Source organism: Salvelinus alpinus, chromosome 25 (assembly GCF_045679555.1).
Source record: "Salvelinus alpinus chromosome 25, SLU_Salpinus.1, whole genome shotgun sequence".
Taxonomy (NCBI): Eukaryota; Metazoa; Chordata; class Actinopteri; order Salmoniformes; family Salmonidae; genus Salvelinus; species Salvelinus alpinus.
The window spans coordinates 7,566,565-7,585,483 of record NC_092110.1 but is presented as its reverse complement, the minus strand read 5'-3'; the positions used below and the strand labels follow the sequence as shown (position 1 = coordinate 7,585,483).

Genomic DNA, 18,919 nt, shown 5'->3' with positions numbered 1-18,919 from the left:
GCACCCTATTCCCTATGTAGAGCACTACTTTTGACCAAGGTCTTTTCTTTATTTCTGTTCTTTCTTTCTGTTCTTTCTTTCTTTCTTTCTTTCCTTTCTTTCTGTTCTTTGTTTCTTTTGAAAAATCACTTTCAAATTGTCTGTAAATTATGCAATTGTTTGACACACATGGACTGAAGTACGGTGCTGTATACTGTAGCATGTGTTTCCCCAGATTGTCCCAGGGTTTTCTCACATAAGTAGGCGGTGGTAATATTGCGAACAGATCCCCAGTATAGACAGTATCAGGGAAGCACACTGCTGTGAATTAACTCTGTCACCTCTCCACAAAGGCATTGTTAGTGTGACTGTTTCTCCCCTTCTCCCACTCTCCCACTCTCCCACTCTCACTCACTCACTCACTCACTCACTCACTCACTCACTCACTCACTCACTCACTCACTCACTCACTCACTCACTCACTCACTCACTCACTCACTCACTCACTCACTCACTCACTCACTCACTCACTCACTCACTCACTATCTTCTTCAAATGATTGGCCCGCTCATGTTCTCTCTCCCTCTGTTTTAATCCTCTTGAAAGACTCCTTTCCTTTACTGAAACTTTTCCTGTGTGTGTCCTTTGTCCCCTGTCCCACTGTCCCCCCCATCCCATACCTCTGTCCCCTGTCAGCTCTAACCCCTGTGGTCCCGGCCCGGGCAGACGCCGTTGAGGGTAGATAATTGGATATGTTGTCACCTCCAGTAGCTGCCAGTTCCGGGCGCCGGGCGTCTGCTCCGCTTAGTGATGAAGACATCAGTGTGACATGGGCCCTGCATGGGAGAGGATCAGCTGCAGTCCTGGACAGCCACTAATAAAGTGCTGGCCAGCCAGTCACGGACAGACAGGCTGGGGGCAGCTGTTACCCCTATAGTCCCCCCACAGTCCCCAAGCCAGGCCTGAGAGGGGGGAAAGGAAGGGGAGAGAGGGGTCAGGTCTGTTCCCCGTACACTCCCTACGCCAGGCCTGAGAGGGGGGAGAGAAAGTGGTAAGAGAGAGGGGGGTTGAGGTGAAGGGAGAGGGGGTTGAAGTGAGGGGAGGATAGTAGTGGACAAGTGTTAATCATAGCAGATGCCATGATGCCCCCATGATGCAGGTGTCCCTCCACAGAACAGACAACACTGCTTGAGAGGTCATGGTATTCACTCATCACACTTCACCTGTCCGCTCATCCATATTGTACGACTCAACCGTACCAGAGAATACATTGTTATGTTATTCACCTTTGTTATCCATTCCACTGAGTACCCGCTTGTTGTCCCCTAGTTAACCCCTCTGAATCGCATGTGGTGTGTGTGTGTGTGTGCGTTAACATGCAGTGTGAGGCCCTGGCTCTAGGAGGCCCTGGCTGTATCCTAGTTCTCTGCTCCCTGGCAGGTTATGTGTGTGTATGCTCGCACATGCGTATGCTAGAGGTGTGTGTGTGTGTGTGTGTGTATGCGATGGGCAGAGGAGCGTGGCGGACACTGGTGGCACAGTGATCGGCACCTGTTTGGCTGAGGCGTGGTGTTTGTGAGCTCAAGGGTGGGTGGGTAGCGGTGGGGTGGTGGTGGGTAATGACGGGCGTGGCGTGCGGAGCGTGTGGAGCATGCAGAGGGCCAGGTGAGGAACCCCAGAGGTACTCAGTAATTAACAGACTGGTGCTCCATCATGGCTGCCCCATGCCTGAACCCGTCAGGGCCCTGCTGTCAACACCGCTTTTATTAAATTCAGCTCTGAGGAGAAGAGGAAACTGAGTCCCAATTCCCTATATAGTGCATTTCTTTGGTCAAAAGTAGTGCACTATATAAGGAATAGGGCGCCATTTGGGATGCAACGTCTATGAATGAGACCGCATGGCTTGGGCTGTGCTGTGCTCTGACCTGATAGGATAGGATGAGGCAGGTGAAGGCCATTTTGATAGCCATCATGTGGGTTTGTTGCTGAGAAAATACTCTTGTTGAACAATGTTTACATACAGTATCATTCATTGTATGGACATAGTGGCTACCCTGGAGTTGGTTTAGATTTGAACAATCTGATTGGTCCTGGCTGTGCTTTTGGGAAGTGTTTGTTTGTGTGTGTGTGTGTGTGTGTGCGTGTGTGTACAGTTGTACCCGTGCCTGTGTATTCGCGTGCCTTGTGTGTGTAATTGGGGAAGAAGTGGGTTCTGCAGGCTGAGACATCCTCTCTCCCAGGGGATCAATTACGCAAGGCCTCGTTCAGCTCTTTCTATTCAAATGAACACCTGAAGAACCCGGTTGTGTGTGTGTGTGTGTGTGTGTGTGTGTGTGTGTGTGTGTGTGTGTGTGTGTGTGTGTGTGTGTGTGTGTGTGTGTGTGTGTGTGTGTGTGTGTGTGTGTGTGTGTGTGTGTGTGTGTGTGTGTGTGTGTGTGTGTGTGTGTGTGTGTGTGTGTTTGTGTGTGTGAGCGCACACAGGGTCTCGCTGTTCCATGGAAGCCCAGGATACCGCCGGATAAACGCACACCCAATACGAAAACTCATCAACAGCAATTTGTATGCTTTTAGGCTGGCAGCAGAGAGTGGTACCTTTTTCAAATGTCGTCTTTCCCTTTGACTCCTGCCCTATTTTTATCTCGCCTACATAGGGAAACAGGTAACCCACCATTGAAGTAGTACGTACGGCATACTGCTCCTCTATAGTGAGTATTCCTTTGGGAGTTGACCCTTAATGTGCACACATTGGCTTGCCCTGCCAGTTGAAGCTCCCATAGATTAAATGAGTAAAGGAGAAATGGTATATTGTAATCAGTAATCAGTGGACCTGTACCAACATGTACTGATTCAACATACTGTATAGTTGAAACCAACATACATCTGCTGAAATACAAAATAAATATGTTTCTAATGAACAAACTTTTTCTACTAGTACTGACTTTCATGATAGCTACTGCATTGAGGAAAAATGTGCTCTCTATGACTGAGATATGTGGTTGTCTCGCCTAGCTACCTCAAGGTGAATGCACAAACTGTAAGTCACTCTGGATAAGAGCGTCTGCTAAATGACTGACGTGTCAATGTAATAGCTGCGGCCCACAGCAATGTTTACATCTGACAAACAGGGCAAGTTGTGGTATGCTTCCCATTTGCGTTAAAATGATTGTAAGTTGTGTAAGTATATGCCTGGGCAGCTGATTGGTTTGTGAGGTGTGGTGATTCATTTGTACTCCCTAGGCACCTCAATCACTGAATTGTTTTGTGAGGCCTGCAGCCCAAAAACGAGGCACCATGTCCTGTCCTCAAACTATCCACCAACATAACAATTAAAGCATTCCGCTGCGGATTCTCAGAGTTACACCATAGTGATGTTTTTTTTAAAGTCACACTGAAAGCACATAGAGGAGCATTAGATATGTATGTGATGATGATGCAGAGAGAAAGGGACGGTGAATGGTGGTGGTTCCTCTCCCTGAGTCTTCCTGGGTGTCAGAGACTTAGTGCCCCCCCTTTCTCACACCTTCTCACCAGTCTCCATCCCCTTGGAAGGGTTACGCTTCCACTCCCACGGCACCGGCTCTCACACCTGCGGCGACCTAGCCCTGCCATCCGTCTCCACGACAACCTGCGTCGGGCGGATTATGGCGCCTGCCACACTTCCGTACAGATGGCGCTTTACCGGCAGCGATGCCGGACGGTGCATAATCTTTGTACACCGCAACAGAAGAGAGAGGGAGAGACTGAAAGGGTGAGAGGGAGAGACTGTGAGGGAGAGACTGAGAGACTGTGAGGGAGAGACTGAGAGACTGAGAGGGAGAGACTGTGAGGGAGATACTGAGAGGGAGAGACTGAGAGACTGTGAGGGAGAGACTGAGAGACTGAGAGACTGAGATACTGAGAGGAAGATACTGAGAGGGAGAGATTGAGAGGGAGAGACTGAGACTGAGAGGTAGAGAGTGAGACTGAGAGAGAGAGACTGAGAGGGAGAGACTGAGAGGGAGAGACTGAGAGGTAGAGAGTGAGACTGAGAGACTGAGACTGAGAGGTAGAGACTGAGAGAGAGAGACTGAGACTGAGAGAGAGAGACTGAGAGGGAGAGACTGATACTGAGAGGTAGAGAGTGAGACAGAGAGACTGAGACTGAGAGGTAGAGACTGAGAGAGAGAGACTGAGAGAGAGAGACTGAGAGAGAGAGACTGAGAGGGAGAGACTGAGACTGAGAGGTAGAGAGTGAGACTGAGAGACTGAGACCGAGAGAGAGACTGAGAGAGAGAGACTGAGAGGGAGAGTGAGAGGTAGAGACTGAGACTGAGAGGTAGAGAGTGAGACTGAGAGACTGAGACTGAGAGAGAGAGACTGAGAGGGAGGGTGAGAGGTATAGACTGAGACTGAGAGACTGAGAGGGAGCGAGTGAGATAGAGAAATAGAGAGAGGAAGGAATGAAAAAGCAAAGCAAGATGCAGAGAGAGCAAAAGAGACAGAAAGAGAGTGAACTGCTCTCTCTCTCTCTCTCGCTCGCTCTCTCTCTCTCTCTCTCTCTCTCTCTCTCTCTCAATTCAATTCAATTTGCTTTATTGGCATGACGTAACAATGTACATATTGCCAAAGCTTACTTTGGATATTTCTCTCTCTCTCGCTCTCGCTCTCGCTCTCTCTCTCTCTCTCTCTCTCTCTCTCTCTCTCTCTCTCTCTCTCTCTCTCTCTCTCTCTCTCTCTCTCTCTCTCTCTCTCTCTCTCTCTCTCTCTCTCTCTCTCTCTCTCTCTCTCTCTCTCTCTCTCTCTCTCTCTCTATAGTGTGCCCTACACTAGTGCTACTGTCATACCACCTGAAAAATGAACAAAGGCATTTAAACAACAACACTTAATTCCTCTTTTTCTCTCTCCATTTTTAAGCCTTTAATGAAAATGTCACAGTGCAAGAGACCAGCCGAGGCAGGGTGCTCTGTTTTATCTAAGCAGTATGGCTTTTAGAAGAGTCTGTAATCCAACCCCTCTCCTAAAACACAGAGACAAAACTAATGGGAAGGCAATTGGCAAAGTTTACCCTCAGGGAGTCCATTTTTTTAAATGTCACAGACAGACGTGAAGCGTTTTAAATAGCCTGGATGCATATTCACCTGTAAAAACACAATAACAGGTACTATGATTTCTGGGCTAATTCATTAAACACCTGTGAAGGCATGTTGTGGATGGAAGGCAAAGGAATCAGGAGGAGGAGGAGGAGGAGGAGGAGGAGAGCGAGCAAAACAAAAAGAGTTTTTGTATCGAGAATAAGCCCTTCCACGCCCACCCAGAGCTTGCTTTAACAGCACTGATATGTAAATGTAAAATAAAAAATACAACTTGCAGAGATCAATTAAATGAGCTGTAGCTACAGCTGGTGGTGCTTGAGCACGGCCCGAGGTCACAGCGGTGGGCTCTGTGATCATTTTGTGTGAATCTAGACCCTCTTGACACACACAAACACGTACGCACACACGCCCGCGCACAAACAGACACGCACGCGCTCTGTGATAATGTGTTCATCAAGACCTTCTTAAACCTTGTGTCCTCCCCTCCCTAATGACAGGTAGGAGTGTGAGCGCCGCTGTTAAAGAACAGATAAAAACTCACAATGGTGACACATGTAGAGAGGGACACGTGCAGGAGCTCACCAAGACAGACAGAGAGAGGGAGGCGGAGGAAGACAGGAAGGAGGACGAAGGTCGCTAAATTAGGAGAGAGGTGTTGCTCTCATAACACTATGGAAACTCTGGTCGAGGTGTCCGTGTGTACGCAAATGTATATGTGTTTTAAATCTATTCACATTCATTCTCTTCTTTTTTATCGCCGTGACTATTTCTCTCTATTTATCCATCCCTCTGCTTCTTTCCAAATAGAAAAATCCTCACAATATAATTATTGCATCATGACTTCCCCTAATCTGCTGATGTTATAATTATATAATGCCCGGAAGGAAACCACTACAATCAAATCAAATGTTATTTGTCACATGATTCGTGGACTACAGGTGGAGACTAACAGTGAAATGCTTACTTACGGGTCCATTTACAACAATGCATGCTGAAGTTAAACATAAGTGTGAGAATTCAACCCAACAAATCCTTTTCCTAATTGCTATAATGAATAGGCTGGCAGTAGAATTCACTCTGTTTTTACCTCCTTATTTCTACGGGGGGAGATGTATTGTAAATACTGTACAGTACACACTGTAACCACAATCGGATCTGCTACCTCAGAGATTCAGGTATTTCACTCAGGTGTTTGAGCATAGAATCTTTTACAATTGGTCCACTGTGTTCTATTGAATGAAAGGCCTAATAAGTTGTGAAATACAGATTGTTAAGTGTGCACATCATGTTCGTGTGCAAATTATTACCTGGACATGTTTAACAAGGAAAGTACAAGCTTGATTTGGTAAATGTAGTGGATTTCCAGACATTCAAAGTTCAGGCAGAGCAGAGTTGTTTTAAATGTAAAATATGCTTCAAACATCCAGCTTCGTATTGTCCTCGTAAAGATGAACATGCAAACATTTTTCCCCCCAAGTAGTGTCTCTCTCTCTCTCTCTCTCTATTTTCTCCTGAGTATCCATTTTGTATACAATAGTGACATCTTCAGTTGAGTTGGGAGAATAGAAAGAGGCAGAGGCAGCAGCCAGTCTACCTGGTATACAGTACTACAGTAGACAGAGATACTGTAGGACAGTAGAACAACACTCTATTGATGTAACTGCCCCAGAGAGACCAGGAGAGGAAAAACGAAATGCACTGATAATTATAGCAATTTATGTGAAGAGAAAAAGGGCATTGTAAGATGCTTAAAGTGCATTCATTAACATTTACATATCGACAACATTAGTCGCCTTTAGAGAGAATAAAAGAGCAATTCCACAGCTTTGTCTTCTAATACGCCTAACGCTGAGATAGGGCAGAAGAAGGTAGAATACATCCGGTTTGATGAGTAAACATGGCTAGATGGAGAAGTTTATTTCTTTAAATAAATAATCGGCTTGGTAGAGAAACTACTGTCTTAACTTAATCATGCATTGTGAAAAATATTTTCATTGCCTCTGAAATGTTCTGCTATTAAACGTTTGAATTTTATATACTGAAACTTTTCATTTTAACAGTTTATTTTACTGTGCAGAAAATAGTTATGGTGTAAATTATCATTATTGTGAATATTTGTTTTAGTTGGAGAGTAAATGTTAAACAGAAGTGTTTATATTGCATTATTTCAGTGTACCCAATACCGCCAGATCCTAGGAAAAATGCCACAGAAAAAAAACAATATATACGCCTCGAAATGTAAAGCACTTGCTTTGTTGATCTGCTTTAAGAATATTACTTTAAATAAAATACAATACACTACTTGCATATACTTGTAACTGGCATCTGAAATGTTTAGTCATTTACATATATTAGCATATAAAGTAATTGGCACAGATGCCAAGGAAGCAGTGGCAAACAGATTAATTGTCATGCAGCAGTCGCAGTGACATAGTTAAAAATGAGCTCCTTTTAAGAAGCCAATTATCATAGAATTTCCAAAGTAGCCTTTTTTCATCAGTGATTCTCTTCATAGTCTCATTCTCACCCACACACCCACAAACACATGCCACACACACACATGCATACACAAATGCAAAAATATGCATACTGTAGTATGTAATGTAATGTAATGTATTAATATTGTAAATGCGCAGCCTTCGCTCTCAAGTTTCGCCTTTGAAATTTCGCCTCTCCGCATCCTTGTTTGAAAACACACGCGTTCGTCTTTGTATAAAGAAAGAGAAGAACAAGCGCTAGATCCACACATGTTTATTATAGTGAGAATACATTCTGAGTTTCTAGAGATGGAATGGAGTATGTAAGGCTCCTGAGGTTTCCAGTCTTATAAATACTCTGCTTTTAATAGTACAACTCTTGATCTAAAGACAGGCACAGGTTGTTAGTCGTATTTAGAGTCCATGAGAATTGGGGTATTTTCTACCTCATGACCTGTGCCTGTTTACTAGTACATACAGATGTAGGATCCTAATTTCAGCCAGCTAGCTTCAGCAGGAAAAGAATCCTGCAGCAACAGGGAATGTTAATTATTGTGTGGATTATAATTAATGGACGGTTTTGTAGGGGTTGATACATTTTTCATTAGGGAAAATCAAGTCTGAAATTACAAAGTGGAAATTACAAACTTTAGTAGCCTTTTTAAACTCATACACTACAAGTTTGCATTTCCTGTAGTGTAGGGAAATTCTCTGCAACAAAAGAGTGATCAAATTAAGATCCATGCCCAGAGAGTAACTCTCTCTGGGCACGTCTGGGTCTCATTGTCAGATGACACCAAAACTTCACATTTACGATATATCAACATGATGATAATCAACTATTCTATCCCATTCCACTTCCATATTCTAAAGACAAATTCCAGAATATATTTACAGTACATTCCAGAATGTCTGGGAATGCAGGGTCTCTTTCTGCAGCCGACTAAGTTGGGGATTGAATCAGTCCATGTGTAAGGTTTTCCATGTGGGGTTATAGATTGTGGTGTGGCCAGCCTACAGCAGCAGCAGCAGCTCTTGTTCATCCCCTGTAATAATTGGATGGTGCCTCCGTTTACGGGTCTGTCTGAGGGAATGCACAGCTAACAAATGAGTTAGTTTAGTTGCCAAGACCACTGTTCAGGGAGAGGGGCTTAAGCGGCTCCTGTTCTCGCTGCCATTGTGCGCTGGCCATCTTAAATAATATTGAGATTACACCAGGGACAAAAGCCCGCGGAGGATCCTTTTGTGGCGAGGCAGACATGTAAGGAGGGGAACAATACCCATAGTGAAGAATGACACACAGTCGTTGTTTGACAATGTAGTACTGTGATTACAGAGGAACAAAAGTAACAGTTTTTGGCAAATAAAATACATATTTGTGGAGTGTGAGGAGGTGGAGGTGGTGTATTTTTGAAAAAAGTTTGTTTTGTATTGTGATGCAGAGGAGCAGTTTGTGTGTCAGCTCCTCTTCAGTTATGAGTGTGTGTCTGTTTGTGTGTTTGACGCTCACAGTGAAGTCACTCAAGGCCTCCAACCTTACACACACACACACGTTACCTTAGCCTAAACTGCACCAGGGGTATGGCCTAGTCAGCTCGTCCCCTCTCTTGGCCCCTGTATGCCGTGTGTGTGTGTGTGTGTGTGTGTGTGTGTGTGTGTGTGTGTGTGTGTGTGTGTGTGTGTGTGTGTGTGTGTGTGTGTGTGTGTGTGTGTGTGTGTGTGTGTGTGTGTGTGTGTGTGTGTGTGTGTGTGTGTGTGTGTGTGTGTGTGTGTGTGTGTGTGTGTGTGTGTGTGTGTGTGTGTGCACGCTTGTGCATGTCTGTGTCTGTATATATATATGTGTGTGTGTGTATTTGGATTCCTTAATGACTTTATAATTCCAGGCCAGCAGGAACCTGCCTTTATGTCTATTAGTTTAGTAGCCTGGCAAACAAAGGGAGTCTGTGCCCGTGGCACCGCGCCAGCAGAAGCTTCAGCCGTAAAAAGCACTTGTCCATCTGTGTTGCCTTCCTTCTCAAGCTCGCTGTGTAGCTCTCTCTCTTTTTCCTCCTCCTCCTCGTCTCCTCTTGTCTCTTTCTTTTTTGGGTGGATGTGAAATGCTGTCTGCTCCTCCTATCCTCCTCCTTTCCTTTTTTCATCTCTCCTTTTTTTGTTGGGGTGTGAAATGGTCTCTCGTGCTCTGTGTCGGTTTAAGGAGAGAGGAAAAAATAAACCCAACGAGACATCCCCATCCCTACCCTGGTGTTCTACTCACTCTGTCTGAGGCTATTGATCTCTACGACGACCAATCGAGTGCAAAAAGAGTGTTTACTGGGATGAGAGAGACAGGATAAGCCCATTCAAGCGGGTGAGGGGGGGATGGATGGCATTGTTGTGTGTAGACACACACTGCTGCTGTGTGGATATGCCTGTATCACAGTGCCAGTATGGAAGTCTATAGTATGGAATGCATGGTTGTTTTCAGAATACCTTCACTATTGCGTGAATTAAGAACTGTGAAGTATTCCGAAAATCAAGTCAAATCAAATTTAATTTGTCACATGCGCTGAATACAACAGGTGTAGATTTGACAGTGAAATGCAAATTTACGAGCTCTTTCCCAACAATGGAGAGTTAGAAAGCGTGATTTTTTCAAAATAATAATACAAAAAAAAAGGAAATAGAAACACAATAAAATAACAAATTACAAGGCTCAATACAAGGAGTATTTGTATTTTGTACCGGTACCGATTCAATGTGCAGGGGTATGAGGTAATTGAGGTATATACATGTAGGTAGGGGTAAAAGTGACAAGGCAATCAGGATAGATAATAAACAGAGTAGCTGCATTATATGTGAAGAGTATGAAATTGTGTCTATGTGTGTGTGACGTCAATATGCATGTGTGTTTTGTGTGAGTATGTGTGTTGGAGTGTCAGTGTAGTATCTGTGAGTGTGTGGGTAGAGTCCAGTGAGTGTACATAAAGCAAGTGCAAGAATGTGGGGTGCGACAAAAAGGGGGGGTCAATGCAAATAGTCCGAGTAACCATTTGATTAACTCTTCAGCAGTTTTATGGCTTGGGGGTAGAAGCTGTTCAGGAGCCTTTTGTTCCCAGACTTGGCACTTCGGTACCGCTTGCCGTGCGTTAGCAGAGAGAACAGTCTATGACTTGGGTGACTAGAGTCATTGACAATTTTTAGAGCCTTCCTCTGACACCACCTGGTGTAGAGGTCCTAGATGGCAGGGAGCTCAGTCCCAGTGATGTACTGGACCGTACACACTACCCTCTGTAGCATCTTGCAGACGGATGCCAAGAAGTTGCCATACCAAGCGGTGATGCAGCCAGTCAAGATGCTCTCAATGGTGCAGCAGTAGAACTTTTTAAGGATCGGAGGGCCCATGCCAAATCCTTTCAGTCTCCTGAGGGGGAATAGGCGTTGTCGTGCCCTCTTCATGACTGTGTTGGTGTGTTTGGACCATGATAGGTCCTTAGTGATGGGGACACAGAGGAACGCTCTCGACTCTGCTCTTCATTTCCTGTAGTCCATGATCAGCTCCTTTGTCATCCTGACGTTGAGGGAGAGGTTGTTGTCCTGGCACCACAATGCCAGGTCTCTGACCTTCTCCATGTAGTCTGTCTCATTGTCGTCGGTGATCAGGCCTACCACCGTCACGTTGTCGGCAAACTTAATGACGATGTTAGAGTCGTGCTTGGCCACGCAGTCGTGGGTGAACAGGGAGTACAGGAGGGCACTCAGCATGCACCCCTGATGGGCCCCCGTGTTAAAGGTCAGCGTGGCAGATGTGTTTTTTCCTACCCCCACCACATGGGGGTGGCCCGTCAGGAAGTCCAGGATCCAGTTGCAGAGGGAGGTATTTAATCCCTGGGTCCTTAGTTTAGTGATGAGCTTTGAGGGAGGGCACTATGGTGTTCAAATCAAATCAAATCAAATCAAATTTTATTAGTCACATACACATGGTTAGCAGATGTTAATGCGAGTGTAGCGAAATGCTTGTGCTTCTAGTTCCGACAATGCAGTAATAACCAACAAGTAATCTAACCTAACAATTCCACAACTACTACCTTATACACACACACAAGTGTAAAGGGATGAAGAATATGTACATAAAGATATATGAATGAGTGGTGGTACAGAACGGCATGGCAAGATGCAGTAGATGGTATAGAGTACGGTATATACATATGAGATGAGTACTGTAGGGTATGTAAACATAAAGTGGCATAGTTTAAAGTGGCTAGTGGTACATGTATTACATAAAGATGGCAAGATGCAGTAGATGATATAGAGTACAGTATATACATATGAGATGGGTAATGTAGGGTATGTAAACATTATATTAAGTGGCATTGTTTAAAGTGGCTAGTGGTACATTTTTACATAATTTCCATCAACTACAGTGTTGAGCTGTAGTCACTGAGCTGTAGTCAATGAACAGCATTCTCAGGTAGGTGTTCATTTTTCCAGGTGGGAAAGAGCAGTGTGGAGTGCAATTGGATCTATTGGGGCGGTATGCAAATTGCCGTGGGTCCAGGGTGTCTGTGATGAGCCATGATCAGCCTTTCAAAGCATTTCATGGCTACAGATATAAGTGCTACATGGCGATAGTCATTTAGACAGGTTACCTTGGCATTGGTGGTCTGGACTATGGTGGTCTGCTTGAAACATCCTAGGTATGACAGACTGGGTCAGGGAGAGGTTGAAAATGTCTGCAAATATTTCAGTGAACTTGCCAGTGAACTCACTGGACAGCTCGCAGCTGGCTTTTCTTTTGTAATCCGTGATAATTTGCAAGTCCTGCCACATCCGATGAGTGTCAGAGCCGGTGTAGTAGAATTTGATCTTGGTCCTGTATTGACACTTTGCCTGAGGCATAGCGAGATTTTTTATAATCGTCCGGATTAGTGTCCCACTCCTTGAACCCGGCAGCTCTAGCCTTAGCTCAGTGCGGATGTTGCCTGTAATCCATGGTTTCTGTTTGGGATATGTACGTACGGTCACTGTGGGGATGACGTCGTCAATGCACTCATTAATGAAGCCGGTTACTGATGTGGTAAATTCCTCAATGCCATCGGATGAATCCCGAAGCATATTCCAGTCTTTGCTAGCGAAACAGTCCTGTAGCTTAGCATCCGCTTCATCGGACCACTTCCGTATTGAGCGAGTCACTGGTACTTCCTGTTTGACTTTTTGCTTGTAAACAGGAATCAGGAGGATAGAGTTTTGGTCAGATTTGCCAAATGGAGGGCGTTGATAATGATGACATATACAGTTGAGATGCTACTGAGTCTACAGATAGTTTGTTGAACATCTCTAGATGGACTAGACACACTTTCATGTTGAAAGTCAACAGACATACAGTTGGCATGTTACTGATAAGTTACTGGTATGTAACTGATAAGGGGCGGCAGGTAGCATAGCAAGAAGCCTAAGAGTGTTGGGCCAGTAACCGAAAGGTCGCTGGTTTGAATCCCTTTTCCCTTTAATAGTCTGTAGAGCACCTACAGATGGACTATCGAAATAAGGTGTTACGCATGTGAACTGCAAGGGTGATAGATAGTCCTGATACTCTGAGGCACCATTTAAGTGTTGGATATTAAAGAATGCACTGTATTTACAATCCTGCACCCACGTGACATAGTGGTGGAAGACTGACAACCTAGCATAAAAGCTGGTGACACATTGAAGATTGCATTGCAATTGCATTCAGGATAGGCCTAGTGTTGCTATCACATTCATTATACATTGTGAATATTCTAAAACACGTATAGTGGTTTTATGTACCAACGTGTGATATGTGAGACTGATATGTGCCACACATACAGTACGTATTGAAAATGGCATTGTGATTGTATTCAGAATTCCAGATTGATGCCCTGTGAATCTACTTAAACAATTACGCCGTTATGTCTGTTTTTATATGACATACTAATGCAAGAATGTTATGTACTCTAACAAAGAAAATATATATTTCTCAGGGCCACAGTGATCCTAAATCATTACACTCTTGATACACACAGCGCCATGATCTTATGAACATGTCAGTGTGATGGTCATACATATTGTCTGATGGTTGTGACGGTTTCTGTGTTTTCCCGTGGCGGAGAGCGAGCATGTGGTGTAGCTCCAGTGTGGTGGTCATGCTGCTCCTTTGTATAAAACGTTTCATGCTCGTTATACAGCATATGGCCATTATTGCGGTGTGTCAACCTTGTATGTCAGAAGGTAGCTAGGCTACACAGTATAAGGCTGTATTCCAATTGAACCCACATTCATAATCTATACAGATGGTCTTTTCCCATGGTCCAAATAAAATCGTACAATGGTATTGTAAAACAAATAAAAATGACTATTACTAAGTAGGTAGTCTCCCCTCTTAGGTAGATGCTTCCAGTGTTCAGAACAAGAAGTGTGTGTGTGTGTGTGTGTGTGTGTGTGTGTGTGTGTGTGTGTGTGTGTGTGTGTGTGTGTGTGTGTGTGTGTGTGTGTGTGTGTGTGTGTGTGTGTGTGTGTGTGTGTGTGTGTGTGTGTGTGTGTGTGTGTGTGTGTGTGTGTGTGTGTGTGTGTGTGTGTGTGTGTGTGTGTGTGAGTGAGAAAAAAGCTGCTCTCTGTCTTGAAGAAGAACAAAACAACCCCAGAGTAAAATATACAATGAAGGCTTCTGATCTGCTCTGGCTATGCAGCGCTGTGATGAGAGAGAGAGAGGAGGAGAGGGGAGAGGAGCAAGGAGCTGTCGGCCTGCCATGCTACTGAACGCAGTAGCATACTAGAGAGGAGTGGAGAAAGGCCTCTCTCCGGATGGACATTTTTTTTTCTGGTAGCACATTGTGTGTAGTACTAGCATGTTCATCTCACATTGTACAGTAAACAGACAGTATAGGCTACAGCGTTCTGCGTTTACTAACTACTGTCGGTTCTCACACACACACACACACACACACACACACACACACACACACACACACACACACACACACACACACACACACACACACACACACACACACACACACACACACACACACACACACACACACACACACACACACACACACACACACACACACACATATATATGAATTGTCTTTGAACAATGCACTGTTTGAACAGGGTAATGCGGCAAGCTGCAACTCAGCTGGAAAGGATGAATCCACTGTTGTCACCTGATGTTATCAGTGCTGGGATTTCATTAAAAAGGGGGTACGGTGTTGGGGATTGGGGGATGCGCTGTTGTTGGACAGACAGACCGACAGGCAGGCAGGTCCCAAACTTCAAACAGAGTCAGAAGGCGGAGAGGTGTAGCACCCAGACAGCCTTCAGTGCAGGGGAGGAGTGACACTGAGAGGAGCACAAAGTGAACGAGTAGAGCACCTGCCTGGCTGTCTGGGCGTACCTGTGTGCTGTTAAATCATTAATTAGGGTGTGGGCTGTGCACTCGGCACTCAACACCTCCCCTTCTATCACCGAGCCAGGGATATCCTCACTAGTATCCTCACTAGAACGCTATGTGGCTGGCTGTGCATGTCTGTGTTTAAGTAAATGTAAATGTTACTCAAGATAATACCTAAAACCTGTGTGTGTGTGTGTGTGTGTGTGTGTGTGTGTGTGTGTGTGTGTGTGTGTGTGTGTGTGTGTGTGTGTGTGTGTGTGTGTGTGTGTGTGTGTGTGTGTGTGTGTGTGTGTGTGTGTGTGTGTGTGTGTGTGTGTGTGTGTGTGTGTGTGTGTGTGTGTGTGTGTGTGTGTGTGTGCATACGTACTGCATATGTGACCTCGGCGGCAGTACAGTATGTCATCACTGGCATCTCTTTCTCCTCCCCCCTCCCTCTCTCTCCCTCCCCCACTTCTCTTGCGCTCTCTCTCGTGCTTTCTCTCTCTCCAGAAGGCAGCGGCTGTGAACTCTGACTCTCTGACTCTGGCAGTGAGAGTCACCAGCCGCTGATTTGCTCTCCTCATCTCCTTCTCCTCTCCTCCTCTCCCTGTCTTTCTCTCTCCTACTCCAGAAGGCTGGAGCAGTGTGCTCTGCATGCCCCCATCTCTCTCACCCTCCTCCCTCTCCCCCGGCAGGCAGCAGTGTTGGCACGGCTTGAAGCGGGGTGTCGGGTTGGGTGCCGGGGGTGTGGGTGGCACGGGGCGGTTGGAGCGGGTAGAGCGGAAGGCGGTGTGGTGCCTGTGCCTCCTCTCCTGGCTGCTGTGCGGCGAGCGTGCCCTCTGTCACTCACGCCGAGACGCCCTGTCCAACTGTCACTTCCTGACAGCCTGATAATCAATCTCTTTATTAACTGCTCTGCTGCAGACCGGCCCGGCCGCGCAGTGGGAAGGAGGAGGAGGAGGGAGAAGGAGACCCATGCTGCTGCCTCTGCTTCACAGTAACACATGGGCCTGGACATGGGTTGGGTTGGTGTGGGTTTTGCTCGGGCTGCGGTTGAGTGTGGGTGGGTGGGTAGTCACTGTGGGATGACAGCGGGTCGACGCAGGGTTCCGTCCCCAACGCTGAAAGAATCACACTGGTGCGCTGGAGGGCCTGGTCGTCACGCCGATAATTTATGAGGAGGAAACAGCATCTCTAATGCTGTCCTCCAGCCAGCTCGCTACGCGTCAGATCTCTCTCTCTCTCTCTCTCTCTTTCTTTCTCTCTCTTTCTCTCTCGCTCTCTCTCTCTCTAAACACAACATGGCAGCAAGAAGCATCTGTGTGTTTGTTCCCCTACTTACTCATGAGTTCCCCTCTATCATATAGAACTCAAAGAAACACAAAGGAATAGATAAATAAATAAGAATAAGACGAGATGGAAAGACAGTGCTGTAGGAGATGAAATATGCATCCTGTGGTCCTCCCTACTGTACTCTACTGTACTCAGTGTCTTTGACTGTTTGTCATTTCCAGGAGGACTTTCTGATGGAGACCCAGAAGAGTCTACTGAGAGAGATCAGTGAGCTCTGCACGGGGAACGCTGCACGTCACCGCATCGCCACGGAAACAGAGCTGCCGTGGCCCGACTCCTCTGAGACCCGCTGACAACCCCACAACATGACTGAAACGGATACGCACACGTGCACGCAGACGCACACTTTCTCTCTCTCACTCTCTCTCGCGCACACACACACACAGACGTCCTGTCCTAATGTCCATCCCAAACAGTTGACTAGCAGATCTATTCGAATAATAATTCTATGGCAAATAATGATAACCATAAAACTCAAAATCTGGGTAATAAAGCCGGAGCTCTGCTCCCTAATGAAACTTTGGAGTTTGTCCCAAATAGCACCCCTATTCCTTATGTAGTACACTACTTTTGACCCGGACCAATGGACTTTGGTCAAAAGTAGTGCACTAGGTAGGGAATAGGGTGACATTTTGGATGTAGCCCCAGCCGCCCAGGGTATTGCTCCTGCCTAGGCTCACACACTTTCCATGAAGCAATATTGCAAGCCCACTCAAAACGTGAATCACCTAGGAATGAAGAGAGCTGTTCTCTCTGTTCTCCGCCTCGTTCTCCTCTTCCTCCCCCCGTCTCCCTCGTTTAATGTCCCCGGAGTGTGATGCGGACTAAAGCCCTGTGTGTGTGTCATGACTAATGTTCAGGGGAGCACTTTTGTTTCTGGTTGTTACTTATGTTCCACAGCATCATCTGCATGACAGCCACAACTGAACTGAACTCTGCTAACTTACATTCACACATGGACAGCCTCAGGTATGTCACACAGTCTTAGCCACAACAGTTTACCTTTTGTTTTTATTGCGCTGTCTTGCTTCTTTTATGAGTTTTCACATAATCAGTTTGTACCCTGGTATTTTTAGGATTCATGTTCAGGAACTTGATGTAGTTCTAAACAGGTATGAACATTTCAATCATTGGCTTGGAGCTTCTGGTAAAACTATTTTACCAGAAGAGGGAACAAGGGATCAAAATGCTTCACATCAACAGGGAACAGTACGATTTTAATGTTGTATTATATGACTTAATTTCTCTATCTAGGATTTTATATACGTATGATGATGTCATCTCGTTGTTGCTGTGTATTTGTCACACTTACAAAAAGTGGATATTTGTCACACGGATATTTTTTTTTGTCTCTGCAGTAAAAAAGGAATGACAGAATTGCAGCTAAGGAAGGCATTACATGATTTTGAAATAAGCATCATGAAAATGAGAGCGTGGGCAAAATGCTTCTCTGCATAACCACTCTGTTAATGTATAGGCTAATACATAGTACTTACGGTACTTACTGGACACCATTTCCACTTTGAATCATACAGGGATTGAAGTTTGTAGTGATTCTGATGGATTTGTGCTTTTTGTGGCTATAACAGTTATACAACTTTGTGCACTTTTTGTTAAATATCAAATAAATACCAATACAAAAACCCATTTCCCCCTGTTTTCTCTCATGTCTATGTCTGCGTCCCAAATGGCCCCTTGAGGCCCTGGTCAAAAGTAGTGCACTACATAGGGAATAAGTTGCCGTTTGGGACGTAACCTATTTCTCTCCTCTCCTCTAAATCCATGTTTATTAAAGATCTGCTGATTGACAGATGAGGGTAGACAGGTGTATTTAACAGGGGATGATCTCTCCCTCTTTGTCCTTGGGTGTGAATTGGGTTTCACACTGCCTGGATAACCACCCAAACACCCCTGCCGGCCAGTCCCTTCTCCTGGTGGCCTCTCACACCCCCTCCTTCCTTTCAGCTCGGGCAGGGGTGTGTCTGTGACTATGTGTTTGTGTAGAGAGAGGGTGATGTGGTAGAGTTAGAAGCAGATTGACAGAGCAGCATGGAGCACCCCTGCCCCCCTTAGTCCACTGTGCCCAAACCCCCACACTCCACCTGATGTTTTAACAAAGGCTTCCATCTCCACCATCGGCAGCACCCACCACAACCATGGCCATGGCTCCCTCCCAACCTCCAAGCCCCAGCCAGCCCCTACCTGAGCCAGGTCAGCCATAGCCAGGTCCTACCCTAGCTCCAAGCCTCTAGCCAGGCCCCATCCCAGCGGTGCCTCCACAATCCTGGAATCAACTAGGTATGAAACCTGATGGCAGCGAGACGAGGAGAGACAGAAGCAGATGCACTGACAGTGGGAGTAGGGCTGGGTCCTCTACGGCTGCTGCACATGAGTGAAACACCTACACCCTTTATCACATTTGGGGAAAGCAGTGAGAAACAGCACAAGGTCAGCACTATTAGCACTTCATTCAACCTATTTGTTTTGTTTAATCACACACATATGAAAACTGGGGGGAAAAATGAATAATTAACTACTTGTGTGGTTGAGCTTAGAAGTGCTGAACACATTTTTTACGAAAGCAACTTTTAGTTTGTGATTAAACATTGTTACCGTAACAGGTGCTGGACACATGTTAATGACCCACTTAATATCCACTTTTAGACATA

At 45.5% G+C, this 18,919-nt stretch overlaps 1 protein-coding gene across 1 annotated transcript in view; it reads left to right on the top strand.

The window, feature by feature from the left end:
• The window catches only part of LOC139553069 (protein phosphatase 1 regulatory subunit 37), a 69,719-nt gene extending 51,851 nt beyond the window's left edge, over positions 1 to 17,868 (top strand). Inside the window, exon 11 of the mRNA XM_071365040.1 lies at positions 16,412 to 17,868. Coding sequence (XP_071221141.1) covers positions 16,412 to 16,543 — 132 coding nt within the window. The 3' untranslated portion in view covers positions 16,544 to 17,868. The remainder of the gene's footprint in view (positions 1 to 16,411) is intronic.
• Positions 17,869 to 18,919: the final 1,051 nt, after the last annotated feature.